Here is a 22,353-nt window from a genome sequence, read left to right as displayed (position 1 = left end):
GCCCAGCTGCGGAGGGCGCGGACTACCTTTCCCGTCAAGTCGGGGCCCAAAGCTCCCAGCATCCTCTTCACTTCGGGCGGCCGATCTTTTTCCCTAAAGGATCGGCTACGTAGGACTTCATCCCCCAGAATGCCTCGGGGCCAGCTAGCTATGCACATGCGCCAGGAGGCGGGCCCGCCTTGCCCTCACGACCCCGCCTCTGTTCTACCGCCGCCATTTTTTCAGAGACTTTCATCCGGCAGCCGGCGGGGCTTTTTTTCTTAAAGGAGAAGCGACAGCTCAAAAAATTTCCCCCTTCTCCCCGCAAGACCTGGCGGCGCTGGGGGCAGAAAGGCCACAGACAGGAAAGTGGGGTCAGGGTGGAGGCAGGAGAACGCCGAGGCTTCCGCGGCTTAAGGAAGGCTAGGAAGAGCCCTTGTGGCATTAGCGGCTCCTTAGGGAGGCAGGTGCGCGCGCAGCCGTTCCAGGGTGCGTGCGAGGCGGGGAGAGAGGTGCGTTTTCTTCCGACCAGCCTCCTCGCGAGACCTGCCCCTCCCACTGCCCGTAGTGCGCGTTGAGCTCCGGAGGGGGGCAAAAAAGGTCACTTTGGGATTGTCGCGAGACGCAGCCGTTTAACGGTGAGAACGGGTGCGCGGGGAAGGAAACCTCGCGCGCTCCCTTGGAGCCGTTTCCTGATTGGCTGACGGAAGGGGTGGGGGAGGGAACCCGGTACGCCGCTGCGTGAGGGCCCGCGAGGGGCGGGGCGGGGCAGCCGTCCCTCCTCTCCGATTGGCCCGCCGAGCGTCTGCGGCGGGCGCGCGCGCGCCGCCAGCGGTAGCGGGCCTTGAGTGGCAGGGGGTGGGGGGGGCGCCCTCGGAGCCGGGCGGAGGGGAGGGGGGAAAGGAGCGCAGAGTGAGAGTGAGCCGGACGCTCCGGGAGGTGAGGGGGGCGGGGGGAGCAGCGCCGCGGCCGCCGCCGCCTCCGCCTCCGCCGCCTGGGACGAGGGGGTGGGGGACGGACGAGCCCCGATGCCGGGGGAGACGGAAGAGCCGAGACCCCCGGAGCAGCAGGACCAGGAAGGGGGAGAGGCGGCGGCGGCCAAGGCGACTCCGCAGGAGCCCCCCCCTCAGCCCCCGGCGGCCGCGGCGCCCGCGGGGACGACCAGCAGCCGCGTGCTGAGGGGCGGTCGGGACCGGGGCCGGGCCGCGGCGGCCGCCGCCGCCGCCGCCGTGTCCCGCCGGAGGAAGGCCGAGTACCCCCGCCGGCGGAGGAGCAGCCCCAGCGCCAGGCCGCCCGACGCCCCGGGGCCGCAGGCCCAGGCCGCGACGCCCCCGTCTCCAGCTCAGGGCAAGAAGAGCCCGCGCCTCCAGTGAGTAACGCCGCGGTTCCGGCGGTGGGAGAGACCCTCGGCCCGCGCCCTCCCGGCTCCCGTAGCCGCTCACGTGACCCGCGCCGCGCTCCCCCTGCCGGCCGCGCCCGCCCGCGCCCCGCGCCGGCCGGCGCCCGGCGCCCGCACCCCTTTGTCAGCCGGTCCCCGGCGCCCTGCGGGCGGCCCCCGCTCCCCGCCCCCCGCTCGCCGGCCCTCGGGGTGCCCCTCCCCCTGATGCTCGGTGGCGGCGCTTCCCGGCCGGGCCCCCCAGCGGCCTTTCCATAGCCCGCTGGACGCGCGGCGCTCCCCGCGCGTCCCGAAGCCGGCCCCGCCGGGGGGTGGGGGGAGGCTGTCGCGTCGCGGGGTCGGTTTGTGTTTGTCGGGGAGCTCGTGGCTGTCCTTTGGCTTGCGTCCCCACACGCCGGCGCTCCCTCCCGAACGCCAGGCTCGTCCCGAGGAATCCCCGCCACCCGCAGGGACGCGAGCCGCCGGCGCGGCGGCCTGCAAAATGCTCCAAGTTGTTCAGGAAGGTCCCGTGTTGGCTGCCGAGACGTGCCTGTCTGTGAATCTAGAAATGAATCCCAGCTAGTTTCATTCAGATGAATCACTTGGGTTTATTGCTTGAAACACCGCTTGTGATTTAACTTTCAAGTGAAATAAAATGGCAAAAGCAGCGAAAATCGAAGGGGGTGTGACACTGTCGCATTTGTAAATGCACCCCACCCCCAGTAGAACGTGTGCCAGGACTTAGCTCATAACATGCCCAGTAGATTTAAAACTTGACGATTGCTTGTTTCAGATGAAGTTAACTTAGTTCACTTGACGTGCTTTCCCTGAAGCGCTCAGAAATAGGAACGTACACCAAAAACTGCCATACTGTGGTATATTAGATGTGCTTTTGCGGTTTTGACTATTAACATCACTTAAAGAATTTGTTGTGTTAATGGCAGTGGCCGTCCAGTACACAACAAAAAAGTCTTCGATTATAAATCACTCAGCTGCACTTAGGATTCTAATTACTGTGGACGAATTTCATACTCCAAAAAATGATGAGCTTCTATATTTAATAAATTTGAAAAATACAGCCTTATTTAAATACAAATTCCTTGGGCAGACTTTTTAAACTACATGTCTTTAGTCTTCTTAATCCCTGAGATACATGAGTTTGTGACAATTATGTGTGACACATTTAACACAAAGCCTAATAGATAATATTTGTCAAGAAGTTTATCTTTTGAATGGTGGTGGTGTAATAGAAATATGAGTGATGCTTAGTGATGTGTAGTGGTGTTTTTCATGTAAATTCTGCAAAATTGAGAATTTTTTTTCTTACCATACATAAGAAAATTAGTAGCTGAATCCTTATTCTTACCCATTGGCTATCATTCGCCTCACTACTATCCCACTGCTGCACCAGTTTTACTTAAATAAATGAACTCAAAATTATATCTAGAGTGGTAAGTTTTACTTATTGTCATGGTTTATTTTGTCCCCAATTCTTGGTAAAAAAGTACACGTAAGTCTTTTTTACTTCCACAATATAAATATTAACAGTTTTACTTGGAAGAAGGTGACTTCATTAAAACCCTTTAGTTTTTTTTCCATAATATTTCTTGTGGGGGGAGAAAGGAAGCCTTCATTCCTAGTGTCATGAAAGATAATTTTCATTCTCTTAGTCTAAGAATTGTCTCTTGATTATGTATTTTTAAATTATAGTTTTGTTGAATTGTTAAAATATATTTTAATCATAATGCTTTTGCTACAAATTTTCTGATTACTGCATGGCCTGAAAATCAGGATTCCTAGCGCATTTCTGTTTGGTCAGCCTTAATTAAGAAACTGGGCCTGGTACTGTGCAGAGCTATGATTCATAAAGATACAGGAGACACATTCCTTGTCTTTAAAGACCTTGGAGTACAGGGGAAGACATATTGATTAGTGGAGGTTTGTCAAACATGTGTATGGTTTACAGATTTTAAGAGTGATAAGATACATTTTAAAACTAAGTAGGAAACAATCTTAATCCTGTAAGACATTTCAAGAGATTTTTGAGTATCCGTGTATTGAACTCTGGTCAAGTGCCTTCTGACCTTGATTCAGCTCTACTTTCCAAATAACTTGTCAATTTTTAAAAAAGGAGATGTTTAATCTCCCTTAAGAATCTGTGCTGTTCAGATCCTTTCTCCATATCCCAGCACTTCCCCCTATAAAATCCCAGTAAATCAACTGTTTAACCTACATTTGCTTATTGTGGTTGAAGAAACAAAAAAGTGTACAGTAACCTAAAAGTTCAGTAAATACAGAGATTTGAATGGATTGAAACATCTTTCCAAATAAAAAGCAAAATAACCCTGGAAAAGGCATTGGTAAGAAATGCTTGTAGTAAGAAAGTATCATCTAGCTTTCTGCTGCTTACAAGTGACCTTAGGCAAGTCATTTAACCTCTTTAAGTTTCCTTTTTCTATAAATAACAAAATTTTTGAAGTGAGCTTTATACTTGGATGATAACTAGATGTAGTTTTTATAAGCTCTCTTAAGCTAATAACAGCATTTCTGTTCAAAAGTTAATGAGAATAGTAAAATATCTTTGAAGGGCAATAAATATTTCAGTGAATCTGCTTGCGAGAAAGGCATCAAGTTAAATACTAGAATCATTGTGAATGAAGACCCAAAGCCTATAAACCAAAATTGAAGAAATACTAAGAATTAAGCTCATCATTTGCTGTATTTTAGCCAATTAATTCTAGAGCTAAGATTCTTATATTTCAAATACACGTTTGGTTTTTTGAATAAATATACTCTACCAGTTTTTTTCCCATTCATAAATTAAAACATCTGTGCTCTCCGTGGCAATAATGCGATTGTTAAATTAAGAGTACATTAAAACTTTAAAAACTTTTTCATTTTACCATATAGTGACTCCTTCAGTTTCTCTGTATTTCAGAATGTAAGATTTAATTTTACTTTATTCTAATGTAACTGTTGAGCGACTGCATTGGCAGCAACTGAGGATTCCGTAGGGGTACTCTTTCAGGTCCAGATGAGTTACAGATGAAGGAAATAAATATTGCTCTATTCTCTAGTGTATAGTTTCTTTTTTGGTTTATTTTCTTGCTAAAAGTGAAGTGGTAGCAAACATTTGCTAAAAGTAAAGGTAACACTTTCTTGCTGCTTTGCTTTGTGAGGATGACCAGATAATGAGAATGAAGAGACCAGTAGTGTTTGACTTATAAAAAACTTTCATGGCACTTTGGAGAAGGTTCATTCTCCAAATAAAACCTTGAGGTATTTTATCATGATCAGTATGGTAATAGAAACATCAGAAGGTTTCTGGAAAGTATGTTTCAAAATTTGACAATTACTTAGATACTTTTTATTTAGAGTTAGGAATGAACAGTTACCTTCTGTTAATTGTTAATTGGAAGATTGGTAATAGAATTTAACTTTACAAAATAAAATTATAATACCAAGTTTTTAGAAAAAAAAAACATGGAATGAGTAAATGATAGCTATTCTAAAGAACAGAATTTGTATTGTGCTATGACTTCTGTGTATCCTTGAGTAGTATTTGTGACATAAGAGTCTTCATAGTTTGTTTTTTTTTAAAAAAAAAGAAAACTTTTGTACTGCTCAGAGATAGTTTATAATAGGCAATAAAGCATCTTCATAGTAAAGATCCACAAGCCATGTTGATTTTTGGATTTGGGTGAGTATTACACTATACTTGAAGTTGTGTATGAGAGAAATTTCCCCAAATCAAAAACATGGGAATAACTTTTCTTACAAAGCCGTTGATAACACGTTAAACTCTACTGTAGCTGTCTAATTTCTTACATACAAATTATATTTATTTCTCAGTTCTGGTGTATTGACTTTTTAGAAATAGATTTTGACTTGGATTTGACAAAGAAATACTTGAAGGATTTCCTTTTAGGTTCATTAAAATTTTACTGTGAAAATTGTCAACATACAAAATAGATCAAATAGTATAATGAAACCAGTATTTTTTCACCTAGGTTTGACAATTATCAAGATTTTGCCATAATTGCTGCTTCTATCCCCTTTACTGATCATTTTCTTTTGGTAGCTGTAATTTAAAAGCAATCTCAAACATTTCATTCCTAGTTAGTACATTTGTGTTAAATAAGGACATTATCATTCATAAATATAGTATTAGCATTATATCTTTGTATTAATAGTTTTTTACAGTTAAAAACAACTGTTTAGAAATTACACACTAATTGTGTGCTGGCAAATATGACAACTACCTGTCACTATTTAAATTTGCATTAATTAAAATTAAAAATTCATTTCCTGTTACACTAGCTATTTCAAGCTTTTGGTAGCACATACAGGACTGCCATATTAGCCAGCAGATACAGAATATTATCATCACTGCAGAAAGTTCTATTGGATAGCACTACTCTAGATGTTTTATGTATCATTCTGAAAATGAACCTGAAAGAGATGAATATTTGTGTTTCAAGAAAATATGTAAGATTGTTCATTTCATATTTGATTCTCATTTCTTTCAGATGCGTGGAAAAAGTAACAACAGACAAAGGTAAGACTTGGTTACTCTTAACCACTCCTGTTTGTTATATTGATTATAGTAAAATAAACTTCAGGCAGATAATTCAAATTGTCCCCATTTAAATGTGATTTATCCAGTAAACAATGATTGGAGTAGATAGAACCTGTTTAGATACAAGCAGGTTTGGACAAGGGGGGCATTTTGGCATTATTTAGAAACCTAATAATGAGAATGAGATTATTTGATTTCTATTTATTGTAATTTTTAAGCTCTTTGACTTTTTAAAAGAGGTAACGGGAATGTTACAGAACATACAGAATGAAGTATAGACAAAATCTTGCTGCTGATAGAGATTCAAATTATGAATGCAGTTTCAAGAAGGCGAAAAGCAAGTTCTAAGATTTCATCCTAATGAATAATTAAGTGGGTTCATTAGGTGGTTTCTCTTAGTTTAGCAAACCAAATACTTTTCTGTATTGAGTGTAATCTGCTATCTGAATTATAAAAAGGAAGATAATGTTCGCTTTTTCTTTTTTAAAATGATGATTCTGGCTTTGCAGATCAGGTTATTAAAATTGCCCTATGTTGAACCAGATGCTCTCTCATTACACTATTTTCTAGTTATTGACTCTGTTCCTTGATGCTGAATTCAAATATACAGCTTCCTTTTTAAACCTGGAACAAGTAATGCTTTTAAATATATCTCATTTATTGTATCTGATCTTTGCCCAATCCTAACAAAAACCTGCCTTGTAACTGAGGCTTAACCAGTTAAATTATATTTTATACATAATTATTATTAATGAAGATTTTTCTCTTTATGAGGATGCTTTGGGAATATATAGGGAATTTTGGAAATACATATAAGGGAAGTTTAAAACGTGAGTTTTATGCTACTTAGAAAAATGACAGTTTGATTAGAAACCATTAACTTGAATTGGTGACTTGTAAATAATTGTGTGTTGATGTGCAGGTTCCTTTTTTGTCCTCTGGATTTTAGAATCTGAGGCTAGTATTTCATAGTACACCAGGCAAAAGTTTTGAGTATGAAGCAAATTTTTTGTGTAGAAAGCTTTGCATGACTGTTTTGTCTAGCAAGTTTTGGGTTTTGTCGCTCTTGTTGCTTGAAAGATAGGTATGTCCACCAAGAATGGCACAGCTTATGTTCCTTATTCACGGCCTGCTTTGGAAATTCTGTGATGGGGAGAAAATGTTGAGGACTAGCATTCACCAGAGCAGTTCTTGTTAAAGCAAAAATCAGAACAAAAATTACCTTGGGTCTTATTTTTTTATTCAAAATCATTTTACTGTTTACAGTTACTCTTGTTACGGAATAATGATGGTTGGAAAGAGTGCCTAAGACAGTCAAGTGAGTTCATGATAAATCTGGGAATTGGATTTTTAACAATTTTCATAGTTTCAATATTCATCAGAGTATTTTTCTGTATTGAGCTGCTTTTGATTATATGTATCCTCATTTTTAATATCCTTGAACAATATATGTGTTGTTTTTAAATACATAGAAGCAGACATTCCCACCTTTTTTCCCCTCCAATGAGAAAAACACTCACTTTTTGAGCTTCTGCATAAAGAATGGCGTGAAATCTTAACAGTTTTTTTTCTTTAAGATTTATTTATTTATTCATACAAGAGCTGGGGTACAGGCCAGAGATGCAGGGGGGTGAGAGGATTTACCAGAGACAGAGTGGGGAACAGAACAGGCAGATTGACCAAAGTACACTGCTGAGGGGAGCAGCGGGCAAGGCAGGAGAGGTCTGCTGCGCCATGTGGGTCAGCTCCCTGGCGGGCCGGGGATCGAACTGGTGCTGCAGAGGCTTCAGATTGCTTCATAGTGTGGTGCTTAACCCCTTGGGCCACCAGGGAGGCCCAAATCTTAACAATTTTTTCTTAAAAAAGTTGGAGTATCCTTGCTTGAGAACATTGTTTGTCTAGTTAAAATAAAATCCAATACATTTTGAGTGGAAAAGAGCTCAGATGGAGAATCTCTAAGTAAAAAAATAAGGCATATATAATTCCAGTGTTTACCCTCAGAGGTATTAGTTTTACTTGAAACACGCTTGTACCATTCACAAACTAAATGGTACTCTTCTAAAGATGGCTTAAATGTTTCCTTTTAAAAAAAACCTCCCCTTCCCTGACTTCTTTTAATAATGCTGAGATTGGCTAATATTTCAAAATGGGCTTCACTAATTATTTACAGAAAACAAAGTAGTGCTAATTATAGAAATACAGTAGTCTGATCAGGTTTCAGAAACTCAAGTTTCTCACTATGACAATGCTCATGTCTCAAATGGCTGGTAACAAATTAGATAAGCATTTTATCCTATTTCCTTCCTAGTCCTTTATCTTGACGTAGCAGGAACCCTGTTATTTCTCCCATTCTGAGAATGATCTACTCGGTTATCTTGTTCCTTGTTGGAAATGCCCCATATGCTTTAAATTGTTTTTCTTGTTCAAACATCCAGATCGTCTGTGGTGTTTCCTCTATTCTAGATTCCCAGGAATACAGACATATTTCATTTATAGTATATGTGAATTGTAACAAAGACTTATGTAACCCTGCTTATCAGCTCATTTCAGTTCTGGAATATTTTATTAGTTGGGTAAACGAGTTTTTCTGTCCCTTACATTCAAAGGAATAACTTTATAACAATTTATCTGTAACCATTAAACTCTTGTGTGGGACTTCTTTGGTTCACCATTATGTGACATTCTGCTGTTGGGTTTGTATTAGATGGTTTATTTTCATGGCTCTGTAATGTTCCCTTGTGGGAATACATCATAATGTATTCTACAGTCAGTGGGCATTTGGGTAGCTTTTAGTTATTTGCCTTTGTGACAAGTGCTATGGTGAATATTTAATACAACTTTGTTGAGGTATATTTACATACTATAAAATTCACTTATATCCGATGTAGAGTTCCGTCCATATATTTGCCTTTTCTGGACATGTTACAATATATCATATATACAGTTGTGTTAGTTGGCTAATCGCCCTATAAAGTTTGTCTTACCTCGGGGACTTAGTGTTAGTCTTTTCTGCTGCTAGCAGATGGCACACAACAGTGCCCATAACCATACTGGCCTTGGAGAGATTCTGGGTTTGGTTTTCAGCAACCTCAGCTCTGCAGCTATAAGAGACAAAGATTTCTTTCTGGGCAGGCATAGAAACTATCAGGACCATTTTTGTGGTGACTGAGCTGCAAATTTGAATCCCTGAGACCTTCCTTGCCCTACTTTGTCCGATGTAATTAGGAGCATAAGTGTTTTGAGAAAACGTGTCCGTTGGCGATATTTTGCCTACTTCTGATGCCACACCATGCTTTGCATTGTAACTATTTTCTTTAATACTGGAAATATAATCAATTACTACCTTTAAATCGCATCAGATTAGAGAACCAATTTAGGAAACTGAGCTTTACGATTATCATCCTGTAGAGCCACTTTTAGTTCCAGAGTCCATGTTAGTCAGGGTTCTTCAGAGAGATAATCCAATAGGGTATATGTAGAGAGAGATTCATTCCATCCCTCCTACTAATTATACTAGTAGAAGCTGCATAGTAGAGGTGGTAGTTCTTTGGAAGTGGTAAACTAAGCTTCCAGGCTTTTTGCTCCTTCCATGTGGACTGCTCTTCCTCCAGAGAGCTATCTGCATCTTCAAGTCTGAATAAGCCAGAGGTTTGGAAATTGCTTAAAACAGCACATTTCAGAAATACACTGGACCCTGGACCCTCCACATCCTTGGATTCCATATTCACTGATTCTACCAAGGAAAATAAGTGCTTTTTTTAGGTCTGTGGTATATATACTGAACATGCACAGACTTTTTTGTCTTTATTCTTGTCATTATTCTCGGACAGTACAGTATAATAACAGTTTACGTAGCATTTAATAGTGTCAAACTAAAAATTCACAAGACAGTTGTGAAAGCAAGGTGTTTGTTTTGGTGGTTGAAGAATTGCAACTTAGGGTACACAGATTCATGTGGTAAACCTAAAATACTAAAACTGGGGTTTTATGGTAGGGAGAGTGCAAAAGGGCTGGGATCACCATCTACCAGTAAGCTGACAGAATGACTAACACAAAGGGGAAGAGGACAGGCACCACCTGTGTGTCTTCTAGGTCTTAGAAAACATGGAGTTGTTCCTTTGGCCACATCCATGTGAATCTACAAGTGATACTGTATACATCCAGGAGATAGGCTTTGTTCAAAAGGAATACCCCACAAATGTTACCATGGCAACACTAGAAGAGTACAGTGCTACCCAGCTTGCAGTTGGCATTGTTGTAAACAAACATACGAAGGGCAAGATTCTTACCAGGAGAATTAATATTCATATTGAACATATTCAGCACCGTAAGAGTCCAGGTAGATTCCTGAAACATGTGAGGAGAAATGATCAGGAGAAAAGGCCAAAAAGAAAAGTACTTGGGGTCCATAGAAGAGCCAGCCTTACACATTGTGAGAACTCTTAGGACAGAGCCTCAAGTTGCTAGAACCCATTCCCTGTGAACTCATGGCACAATAAATGTAAAAAAAAGAAATAAAGAAAAGAGGAAAATGAGGTAAGCTGTTGAAGAAAAGAGTTGATTTGTGTGAGCAGGCTAAACTGTTCTTGGCTATATACATAATTGATTATTGAGTCTCTAGGAAGGATAAAAAGGGAACTGACTCAGGCTAATTGTCCTATCACCAAACATTTATTTGGTTGATGGTTTCTTAAAATAATTGCTTTTGACTCAGTCCAAACTGAGTCAGTTTGGCCAGTTCAAATGTTTTTGACACAATTCAAAGGAAAGTGGTAATGCAATTTCTCTGTAGTGTCTCCCCAACTCTGTTTTAAAATGGCCTCACATCCCTTCTCAGCCTTTTGGCTAAGATCAAGAGTAGTATCTGTTCTTACAGGTTTTTTTTTTTTTTTTAAAGATTTATTTATTTATGCATACAAGAGCTGGGGTGCAGGCCAGAAGTGCAGGGGAATGAGCAGATTCACCAGAGACACAGAACAGGCAGATTGAAATACACTGCTGAGGGGAGCAGTGGGTGAGTCAGGGGAGGTCTGCTGCGCCAGATGGGTAGCTACCTGGCCGGCTGGGGATCGAACTCCTGCTGCAGAGCCTGCAGACAGCTTCATAAGTTGCGTTTTAACCCCTCAGGCCACCAGGGAGACACTCTGTTCTTACCAGTTTAAGAAACGTTCACATATGTTAGCTTTTCATAATTGTTTTGTTAGGACTATTTAGAAATGACAACTGCTGATTCCCTATGAACCCATACAATTGATACAATATTGCTAATGTCATTTTAGTTGATCTGCTGAACCTAAATCATAGGTTCTTGCTGGCTGCATATTTAGTTTATATGTTACATTTGAACTATTTGTACTTTCCTGAAATACAGAAACATTGTGAAACTATTAATAATTATTTGTGTGATCTGAAAGGCTAAATGCATGCATACTGTATGATTACAACTACTTGACATTCTGGAAAAGGCAAAAGTATGGAGACAGTAAAAAATATTTCGGAGGGGAGACGAGATGGCTTGTAGGACTTCAGGTCAATGAAAATACGTGTGATACTATACTGGTGGATACATGTCATTACATACTTGTTCAAATCCATAGTGTGTACAACACTTGAGAGTGAACCCTAAGATAAGCTGTGGACTTTGGGTGATGATGATGTATCAATATAGATTCATCAGTTTAAACAGGTGGACACTTTGGTGGTGGGTCGTGAGGTAAGCCTTGGATGTGTTGGAGTAGGAGATAGATGGGAAATCTTTGTGTCCTCTCCTCAACTTCGCTATGAATCTAAAGTTACTTTAACAATAAATCTTCCAAAATAAAAAAAAGGCTGTTTTTTTTTTTTTTAACTGTGTTCAACAAGTGATTTGCAAGAGATCTCCTTAAATGTCATGTTAAATTTAGCTTTTTCTTGAATCAGTAGTGAGGTTACTATAAATCTGACTTCTTTCCAGAGTTTTTACAAAGTTGTTTCTGGCAGAGAGAGAGAGAGAGAGAGAGAGAGAGAGAGAGAGAGAGAGAGAAGTAGTAGCAGCATTTTTATTGACACAATCTCTTACAATGCTTTTTTTTTTTCCTCCATAAAGACTAGAGTACTGAAAGATGGGTGTGGTATTCATTGAGATAAGCTTATTAGGCTTTATTTGTAAGGATTAGTTCTTGCCAAATTGCAATCATTTGTGCAGTGCTTGAGACCCGGTGTGAGAAGGTAGGGGCATAGAGTGCTTTCATCACAAGAAGACCTTTGCTGACTGTAGGATAGTATGAAGTGGGTTTCAAGTCAATATGAGTGTAGTTGAGTTGAGTAAAAAATTTCCTCTCCACTATTTAATATTGTGATACTTTATGGTGGGGTGTTGAATTGCTGTGTTTGAAGAAGTTCTCCTAAAAGCAGTGATGACCAAGATATAATGTCTGTTAGTCTCAAGACATGATTTCTAGTCTCAAGTCATGATTGTTAGAACTAGGTTGATGTAGCTAGCTTTGTGATTTTGAATAAATGTCTTCTTTGACCTTCTGACTCATTAGGTAATCTTAAAATATTTTCAAATCTAATCATTTCTTATTATTTGATACTTAAAGTAGTTCAGATAAGACTATGAAAAGGAAATGCATTTCTGATGTAATGAATATCAGGTTTTTAGACCATCTGATTGCTATTTTTCTCAATATTTCAAATGAATTTTATTCTGTAACCTCAGTATATTCTCATACTTTCAGACAGTATAGTTAACACTAAAGCAGTTCCCTTTTCAGCACCTGTTCTGCGGTGGAGAAAGCTGTATTTTTCAGATCTCTGAAAAGATGTCAAGCGAAATTGTTGACCATTCTGCATGTGTGTGTAGGATTTTTTTCATGTTTAGTAATGGAAATAGAGGGCCCTCCCTGGTGGCCCAGTGGGTTAAGATGCAACCTGTGAAGCTGTTCGCAGCCTCTGCAGCACGAGTTCGATCCCCGGCTGGCCGGGGAGCAACCCACATGGCGCAGCAGACCTTTCCTGTCTCACCCGCTGCTCCCCTCAGCAGTGTACTTCGGTCAGTCTGCCTGTTCTGTTCCCCATTCTGTCTCTAGTGAATCCTCTTCCCCACCACATCTCTGGCCTGTACCCCAGCTCTTGTATGCATAAATAAATTAATCTTTAAAAAAAATGGAAATAGAGGAAAACGTGTGCACTGACAATATTTAATTTAATATTTTAATTTTTTGTCATTCTTTACAGATACATAATATTCTATCTTGGTGTAATATACCTTGATTTATTTGAATATTTACTGACAGATGATTAAGTTTCCATTTTTAGCAATTATGGACAGGTAAACCTCCATGTGCAACTTCACTTCACCTACTTCTAAGAGGTGAAATGGGTGGATGTATTTTTTGACCTTCCTTGGAGGCAACTAATATTTCTTGTATGTCCTTCCAGGAATACTTTTATGTAAGGTACATATATCATATAACACAGTGCATGTTATATCTATCTATATATAAACGTGTTTTTTGTATATACCCTGTGAGGGCTTCTGTTATTTTGTGTTTTACAGTTGATTCCATGTAATTACTCATTGGCCAAATGTATCATAATTCATGTAACCAATGCCCTCAATACTTACCAAAGACAGTGCTATAGGGCTTCCCTGGTGGTGCAAGGGGTTAAATCTCAGTACTATGAAGCTAGCTTACCCACATGGTGCAGTAGACCTCCTGTCTCACCTGCTGCTCCCCTCAGCAGTGCATCTCAGTTCACCTGTTCTGCTCCCCAGTCTGTCTCTGGTGAACCCTCTCACCCACCTGCACTTCCGGCCTACAACCGAGCTCTTGTATGCATAAATAAATAAATCTTTTTTTTAAAAAGTGCTGTAATGACTGTACCATTTTTAAAAGTGTGATTGTTTTGTAGGATACATTCCTAATAGTTGAAATTAACATGGAAAGGTGTGTCCATTTATAATTTTGAAAGATACTGCCAAATTGTCTTTCATAGTGGCTTTGTCAGTGCGCATGCTTTCCTCTAGCCATGTCAGTAACTGTGTTGTTGAACATCGGGGTGATTGCAATGCTATAGGAAAGCAATGGTATGCTGTCATCTGAGTTTCTCTTGTGAGTGGGTGAACTTTGATGTTATTATTTGTTCCTATATTTGAAAGCCATGTTTTTACTGAACTGCCATTTCTTTGGTGAACTATGAGACTTTTTATAGTGGAATTTGCAAGGCAGATTTTTGTTTTCGAGTTTATATAGTACACCGTATCAGTCTTAACACCTGAAATTTTGTGCCAGTTTTAAATGGCCTTTTCTATCCTGAGAAACAGAACAACACTGAAGCTGTACTTTGTAGTGATTTGCTCTGCAAATTAACTAAATTCATGTTGTAGTTCCAAATAAAATTATTGAATATAGTCAAAGGAAGGCATTCCTATTACTAGAATTCCTCTTCAGCAACTCCTTGTAGCTTTGCTTGGTTCTTAGACCATTTAGACCTGTGATCTTTTTGTTTTCTGTGATCTAAATGTTCTCTTTTTCTGTGTCTCAGTAGTTGGTCATTTTTTCTGGGGCCACTCCATTTCTTTCTTTTGGCTTAAGTCTATAAAGGTTAAAATTCCTTGACTTGAATTGCTTAGGTATTTTTTGCATATAGCTGGTCCACAAAAATAATGTTACATTGTAATGATGATGGGGGGAGATCAAATCCCTTGCTGACCACTGTGTGTGAGATGCACATGCTCCCCATGTCCGTGTAATTTTCTCTGAGTGCTCTACAGTTCCCTCCCATATCCCAGAGATGGGCATATTAGATAGATTGGCACATATAAGTCACCCCACTCTGAGTAGGGCTGGGTGTGGGGAGTGTGTGTGTGCCCTGCTGTGGAAAAGCATCCTGTTGAGGCTTGGGTCCCATCTTTTTCTCTGAGCTCCTGGGATTTAGCCACCAGCAGCCCTGGACAAGAACAAGAGGTTTGGAAAAGGGAGTGTGTGAACACAAATTATGTTTCATCTTAGATGTGCTGTGGGTTATTTAGAAGTTAGAAGTTTGGTGATGTTTTTGTGACCAGAAAAGAAATACACCATAGGAACTTAACTCTTATATATCAGTTAGCTTCTGGTAAAATTGGTTTCATATTACACTGCTGTGATTAAAGTGGCTGTGTCCAAGAGCCTATAGATAATGTTAAATTGGGAATTAATGTATTTCTCTCAGCATTCCATTTTCTAGTAGATAAGGCAAAAAAATATATTGCTTTGTCACATAACATTTTTAGAGTGTTGACCACAAGCATCTTACCTCATTTTCCTTAAAAATTTTTAATTTCTCTTTCCATTGACTGTATTACAGTAGTAGCTATATGGAGATTGGTTAACCGTAAATGAAAACATTATGTTCTCATTTAGATCCCAAGGAAGAGAAAGAGGAAGAAGATGATTCTCCCCTCCCTCAGGAAGTCTCCGTCGCTTCCGCACGGCCCGGCAGAGGCTGGCGCAGCAGCAGCAGAACGTCTGTCTCTCGGCTCCGTGACGCAGAAAACACCCGAAGCTCAAGGTCCAGGACTGGTTCGTTGCAGCTCATCTGCAAGTCGGAGCCAAACACAGAGCAGCTGGATTGTGGTACAGTGCACATCCCCGGTTACATGTTGGTTTTAAATGTGACATTGAGGATTTCCCAAAACAGTTTAAGCTTTTGCAGTGGTAGATGTGGTGGTCTTGAGACAATTTTGCAGACATTCTTCTTTTGTGCATCGTTCAGTCAGTAATTTGGTTTGAGTCTCTTGACTGCAGAGAGAAGATAGCTTTGTCTACATAAAGTTTCTTCTGGCTTTACTCTTCTAGATGTTGCAGAAGAACATCAGTCTCCAGGTGGCATTAGGTAAGAAAATGCATGTTCACATTTAAATCCCTAGGGATATAAGGTGCAGTCACTTTCAGTGACTCAGAATTTGTTTTCTGGTGGAAGGAGCCTCGATCTGTGGCCAAGGGAGAGTAGCTTACGCTCAGTTTAGATTCACTTCATTCTTCATGAGAGCTTTAGCCATGTCGTTCAGAAACCACGTCTTGCGTACCTTCTGCATCCTGGCTTTTTTCATGCTAGTTACTAATGTGAGCTGTGGGTTTTTTCACCAGTTTTGAAATTTTTTCAGTATTATCGATGATTAGTTATATGACTTTGGTGGTGGGGGTGTCTATTGACAGGTCTTTTGATCTAGCAGATCAGTAGATTATGAGACATAATTTTGTAATGTCCAGTGTGCTCTAACTTTTAGTTCCACTAAGCAGTCATCTCAAAGACTTACCTTTAATTAATGAAGTGATAGCTTGTTTGGGATTTATGTATTTTTAGTTCCATTTACTACTCTAGGAAAAAAGCAGCTAGGTCAAGGTCCAACTAGATCATATGGATGAAAATCCTGTTTAACTTAACTGAGTCTTCATTTATTGTGAATTTTTGGATAAAATCCTGTCAGATGTAATTGTTAAAACTGGAATTTCTCATCTGTGTTTTCTTTTTAGTAGTGATGATGAGGAGGAGGAGGAGGAAGAGATGTTAATCAGTGAAGAGGAGATACCATTCAAAGATGACCCAAGAGATGAGACATACAAACCCCATTTAGAAAGGTATGGAACTTTATTTGATCGTATCCAAATTATCGTGTTGTCTGCATGTCTTTATTTTAAGATATTATGAATTACCTGAAAACTTAGAAATTTTGCTTTTTACTTTTGTGTCTTTGATTTGATTATAGGACATCATTAGCCTAGAGGTATTATCCCATACACTTTAAATATGTATCATCACTATATATGTGAGGAATAGTCGGCTGGAAGTCACTTGTGTGGACTGAGAGTCACAGTTTTACAATAAGTCAACAAAAATGCCATGTTTTATCCTATTGTCACAATTTTCCTTGAAAAGATACTTTGCAAAAGGTATCAATGTTGAGATATTTTTGTGTTTTCAGGGAAACCCCGAAGCCACGGAGAAAATCGGGGAAGGTGAAAGAAGAGAAAGAGAAGAAAGAGATTAAAGTGGAAGTTGAGGTAGAAGTGAAAGAAGAAGAGAACGAAATTAGGGAGGATGAGGAACCTCCTAGGAAGTAAGTAGGCAGTTACGGCTAAAAATGGAGACCTGGCGGGTTTTGAAGCCATTAATGAAAAAATGGGTGGGAATGCAAAGAGGGATGTTGACTTCTAACTATTGCTCCCTCAAGTAACTTTCATTGGGGAAACTTTTTTCAAAAGCCTGAAAAGTTGGGCCTCCCCTGGTGGCGCGGCGGTTGAGCACTGGGCTGCGAGGCTTCCCGCAGCCTCTGCAGCACCAGTTCAATCCCTGGCCGCCAGCGAGGGCCCCACATGACATGCCGACCTCTCCTGCTACACCCACTGCTCCCCTCAGCAGTGTATTTCATCAGTCTGCCTGTCTGTTCCCCGCTCTGGCTCTGGTGAATGCTCTCACCCTCCCGCACTTCTGACTATACCCTATACCCAGTGCTTGCAAAAATAAATAAATCTTTAATAAATAAATAAATAAATAAATAAATAAATAAATAAATAAATAAATAAAAGCCTGAAAAGTTTAATTCAAGGCAATACTTAAAACATCCAAATCAACAAATATAAGACAGTGACTATAGGAATAGAAGAGAGAGTGTAGACAGCAAGAAAAAGTATAGCAGATGTGGTTCCTCAGAAAAAAGCAAATAAGTTGAATGATGTGCCCTTGATTGGGTTAAAAAATGAAATCCTGCCTAGCAATAATTTTCTAGCAGATTTTTTTAATGTTTAGGTTTTTTGGTTCTGTTGCGAAGAAAATATAATTTATATTCTTAGGATTAAAGTGATAGATTTTTTCATTGAAAATGTTCTTCAAATAGTAACCTTGAGGCTTACCGGTATCTTCCAAAGTAATTCATATTTAACTCAAGGTGCAGGCTTACTTACTTGAGAATAAAGTCTTTTGTTTGCCACATGCATCTTTGACTTTGTGTGTTCTGGGCTGTCCTTTGTTTCTGTCACCTGTTTTTTTGGTCTTGAGTCATGCCTTCAGCTAACCTTAAGTCTGTGAGCTTCAGTCCAGAATATGCGGACAGTTACTCTGTTCTCTCTCTATAGAAGAGGAAGAAGGCGAAAGGATGACAAAAGTCCACGATTACCTAAAAGGCGGTGAGTAACTTAGATTTTTGTTGTGTCTTATTTCTGGTGCCAGAACCTTTATTCACATATATATATTATTCACATATATATTTTTTCACATATATATTTTTTATTCACATATATATTCACATATATATATTATTCATATATATATATTAGCCCTCATATTAGCCCTGCAGGAATTTTGTGATTCAGTGAAATTTAAGAATTTCACAGAAGCAACCTCCTTAGAATCCTTTATGCAGAGTTACTACGTTTTTATTTCCATTGCAGAATCTGTACGCTTCTAAAAAATTTTTTAGTAGTTCTTTTCCTTTTGGGGCATGCTTGTTTGTGCTATTTTCTTAAAATCTTCAAATATTTGGTAGTGTCTGACTACTTCTCACATAAATTCTGTACACTGTATTATAGTAAAGAGATTTAAATCTCCATACCATAAAATAGTTGTCCCCTATGGTATTAAGGCCACTGGTGAAAATTGCTTCTTTTCTGCTTTTAACTTTTTCCCTACATATTGATAATAGAAAAAAGCCTCCGATCCAATATGTCCGTTGTGAGATGGAAGGATGTGGAACTGTCCTTGCTCACCCTCGCTACTTGCAGGTGAGTGTGGAGTTGTTGCATAAGGTAGCCTTCCAGACTCTGTCCATTTTTCTCATACTCAGTGAGATTATCATTGTGAAAGTATGTAGGTTTTATCATTGATAAGTAATGTCAAGAAAAATCTCCCTTTAAACGTGAAGTTATTTCAGTCATGTTTTAAAAAAAAAATGACTAAGAGCATGAACCCAAATACAGAATTTTCTTGTAATCTTGGAATATTCCAGTGTTTCTCATTGTGGTATATTTTTAGTGAATAAAGAAGGATAAAACTTACATTTTGTGCTGACAGAAAACACAAAAGTGAAGTACTAATTACAAAAGCTTAAGAAATGCCTATTTGAACTGCAGTTTAGCTGCAAATATGTAATGTGAAACCCAGGCCTGCTTTCTGACTCTGGTGCTGCTGTGATCATGATAATGGCTGCTCTCTGCCATGCGCCATGCGCACTGCTCGTGAATGGCAGGCCCAGGTTGTCCATAGCCCATGTTCTTAACCATTTTGGCCTACTGCCTCGATTCATGTATAAAGTGTTTAGTTTGATCAATGTTTGCTGTCTTTACTGTTTTAGCACCACATTAAATATCAACATTTGCTGAAGAAAAAATATGTATGTCCCCATCCCTCCTGTGGGCGACTCTTCAGACTCCAAAAGCAGCTTTTACGACATGCCAAACACCATACAGGTACTTTATAAAATAGGTGGCTAAATGCACCCTCTTGTTTTTTAAGTGTGTGGATTAGTAATGTTGTTTTTTACCTCTGTGGTCAAGTATAAAAGAAAGATTGAAAGATAATGTGATAAAATATAAAAGAGGAATGAAGAGACTGGGACTTTATAACTTTTGTCCTTTAACTTCATTTCGCACCAAGAGTATTGTGCAATGCAGCTGGTATGAGATAAAGTGCCGTTCGCTGCACAGGGCGTGGCACATGCAGACTTAGAACACCAGGGCTTGAGCTGAGGTCTTAATTACTCCAGTAGTCTTCCCATTGTAACTGTTTCTTCAGAGAGAATGCTGTCCCTGGTCTGTGTATATATTTTAGGCAAATGGATTCCCCACCCAAGTTTGCCACCTTAGAGAGCTGAAAAAGTGGACCAGATCTGGGATACACTAAGGAGCTGTCCTTGGTTTATTTAGAACTGTGTATGTTTAAACCTTGCCGCTCATCAAGGGCAGATAAGCCAAAAGCCTTAGTATCACTTGAACTCTTGTTGGAGCTCCAGGCTATCGGGCCCTGCCGCAGACGTGCTGAATCAGTATCTTCATTTATTAATATCCTCAGGTGACTTCAAAGTATATTCCAGTTTGAGGAAAACTTGGCTTTTTTCCCACACTTGGTTTTAGAACTGGGGTGGATGATACTATTAAATTATATATTTTTTTTAACCTTTTGAGTTTTCATTTTGAACATGTGTAGTCATTTTAAGTGAAAGGCAGAGGGAAACAACAGAGTCATTCATTCAGCAAATACATACTGAGCATCTGCCTCTCCAATTTCTCCCCAACCAAGAAATAAAAATTAAGTACAGTGTTTATTTGCCCCCATACCAAATTTATCCCCCCCCCCAAAAAAAAAAAATGTGAAATTTGGGGGGAGATTGTGAAATGAGACAGGGAGGTAGTTCAGTGGTGCAGAAGATGTGGGGTAGGAAAGGTACCATTTGCATATATTTTACAGCAGTAACTGGAGTCTTGAGAGAAGCTTAAATTGTTTGCCTTGGGTAACATTTTTTAAACCTGAAACAGAAGCTATGATTACCACTTTAGATATAGATACTTCTAGGGAATGCCAAATTCTCTTGTTGTTTGAATGCCAGATTCTTTACCTGTAAGGTTCAGTTTTCACATGTGTCAAAGTGTTATAAGAAATAAAATCCATGGAAAATGTAGTTGTTTACTTGCTAAGCAATTTATGCAAGACCTGTATTACTGGTAAAATTGAGATTGGAATTATAATTCTTATATTTCTATCTAGTTTTTTTTTTTTTTTAAATAGGTCTTTATTCTTAAAACATATGGACTTCAAAAGATGAAAACTTTATATTTCTATTTCGAGTTGTGTTTATTCAAAGTATATTTATACATTGAAAACGGTGTTGTTTTTACTCTAAGTTGACCTGCCTGATCAACTGTTTGCTTTTACTGTAAGCTAGAGAAAAATACACTGACCACAGTAATTTTCTCCTTAGATCAAAGGGATTATATCTGTGAATATTGTGCTCGCGCTTTCAAGAGCTCCCACAACCTGGCGGTGCACCGCATGATCCACACTGGCGAGAAGCCGCTCCAGTGAGTGTTATTCCTCGTGAACACCTGCGGGAGAGGTCCTTACATCCCACATCAGGGTTGGCCCTGTCACACATTTCAGTTGCCTCTGCTCTTTCCTTTTACCAAATGAAAGAGTAGGTATTCACTGGAGGAGCTACTTGGAGACCTTTTTCTTCTGGTTCCTTTGTCAAACAGAAGGAAAAAATCAGATTCGTCTTCCACTTAGTAGCTTTTTCTAATCTTTCCCAAAAAGTGTATGCAACTGACTCTTCCTTACGTTTGTGACCTGTAAATTCTCAGCCTTGACCATGAGTACAGCACTCTCTGTTTCTCATTTCATGAGCCATTCCCTTTTCCACTCTCCTCAGATGCGAGATCTGTGGATTCACTTGTCGACAAAAGGCGTCCCTTAATTGGCATATGAAGAAGCATGATGCAGACTCCTTCTACCAGTTCTCTTGCAATATCTGTGGCAAAAAATTTGAGAAGAAGGACAGCGTGGTGGCGCACAAAGCAAAAAGCCACCCTGAGGTGCTGATCGCTGAAGCTCTGGCTGCCAACGCAGGCGCCCTCATCACCAGCACAGATATCTTGGGCACTAATCCAGAGTCCCTGACGCAACCTGCAGATGGTCAGGGCCTTCCTCTTCTTCCAGAGCCCCTGGGAAACTCCACCTCTGGAGAGTGCCTACTGCTGGAGGCTGAAGGAATGTCGAAGTCATACTGTAGTGGGACAGAGCGGGTGAGCCTAATGGCTGATGGGAAGATCTTTGTGGGAAGTGGCAGCAGTGGGGGCACTGAAGGGCTGGTCATGAACTCGGATCTACTCGGTGCTACCACAGAGGTTCTGATTGAAGATTCAGACTCTACTGGACCTTAGTGGAAAGGAAGACTTTGGGCACTGGGACAGCTGAGACTTTGTATTTAAAAGATAAAAAAAAGGACAAAAAAAATTTAAAGCATTTAAAAATCTAGTAAAATAACTGAAGGGCCTGCTCTTTCCATTGTGGATCACAGTACACACACACACACCCATCCTCTCTTCTTCCTCTATTGTCCCCTTTATAAAATTGAAGTTGCCTTTACCAGAAAGGTAGACAAAAAAGAAGCAGCAGCTTTTAAAGTGAGGGTTTTCCTCATGCTCACTTCCAGCCAGGCCAACTTCTGTGGCAAATCCCCCTTTCCAACCTGTAACTCTGATGTGCTCTGGATCAGCTTTTAACTCGTACTGATATATACTGTCCTCAAACCCCTTCTCCTTTGCGCTGCCCTGTAGTTCTGCTTCTACCCACTGCGGCACACGTACCCTCAAAGTATCATAATTCTAACCTCCGGAGGCTGGCAGCTTGACTTGGCACTTTAGGGCCCCTTAGCAGGGTGAGCTGTTAAAACAGCACACATCTCTCA

General features: G+C 40.3%; 1 protein-coding gene across 2 annotated transcripts; it reads left to right on the top strand.

The window, feature by feature from the left end:
* Nucleotides 1-1,007: 1,007 nt before the first annotated feature.
* ZFP91 (ZFP91 zinc finger protein, atypical E3 ubiquitin ligase) lies at nucleotides 1,008-22,108 on the top strand (the record flags this gene model as incomplete). Of its 2 annotated transcripts, none has more annotated exons than XM_084232515.1 (11): nucleotides 1,008-1,348; nucleotides 5,884-5,912; nucleotides 15,320-15,532; nucleotides 15,755-15,791; nucleotides 16,436-16,537; nucleotides 16,882-17,016; nucleotides 18,032-18,082; nucleotides 18,598-18,676; nucleotides 19,246-19,360; nucleotides 20,869-20,968; nucleotides 21,316-22,108. In XM_084232515.1, 11 exons carry the CDS (start codon nucleotides 1,008-1,010, stop codon nucleotides 21,824-21,826), a joined length of 1,713 nt encoding a protein of 570 aa, XP_084088641.1. In that variant the 3' UTR covers nucleotides 21,827-22,108. The 2 variants fall into 2 exon arrangements, with proteins under 2 accessions (XP_084088641.1, XP_084088640.1); XM_084232514.1 differs by having other exon boundaries at nucleotides 16,433-16,537.
* Nucleotides 22,109-22,353: the final 245 nt, after the last annotated feature.

The sequence above is a fragment of the Talpa europaea genome (genome assembly GCF_964194135.1).
Source record: "Talpa europaea genome assembly, chromosome: 1".
NCBI lineage: Eukaryota > Metazoa > Chordata > Mammalia > Eulipotyphla > Talpidae > Talpa > Talpa europaea.
Note: the sequence above shows the minus strand (reverse complement) of the source record. Positions and strands in the feature narration are given on the sequence as shown.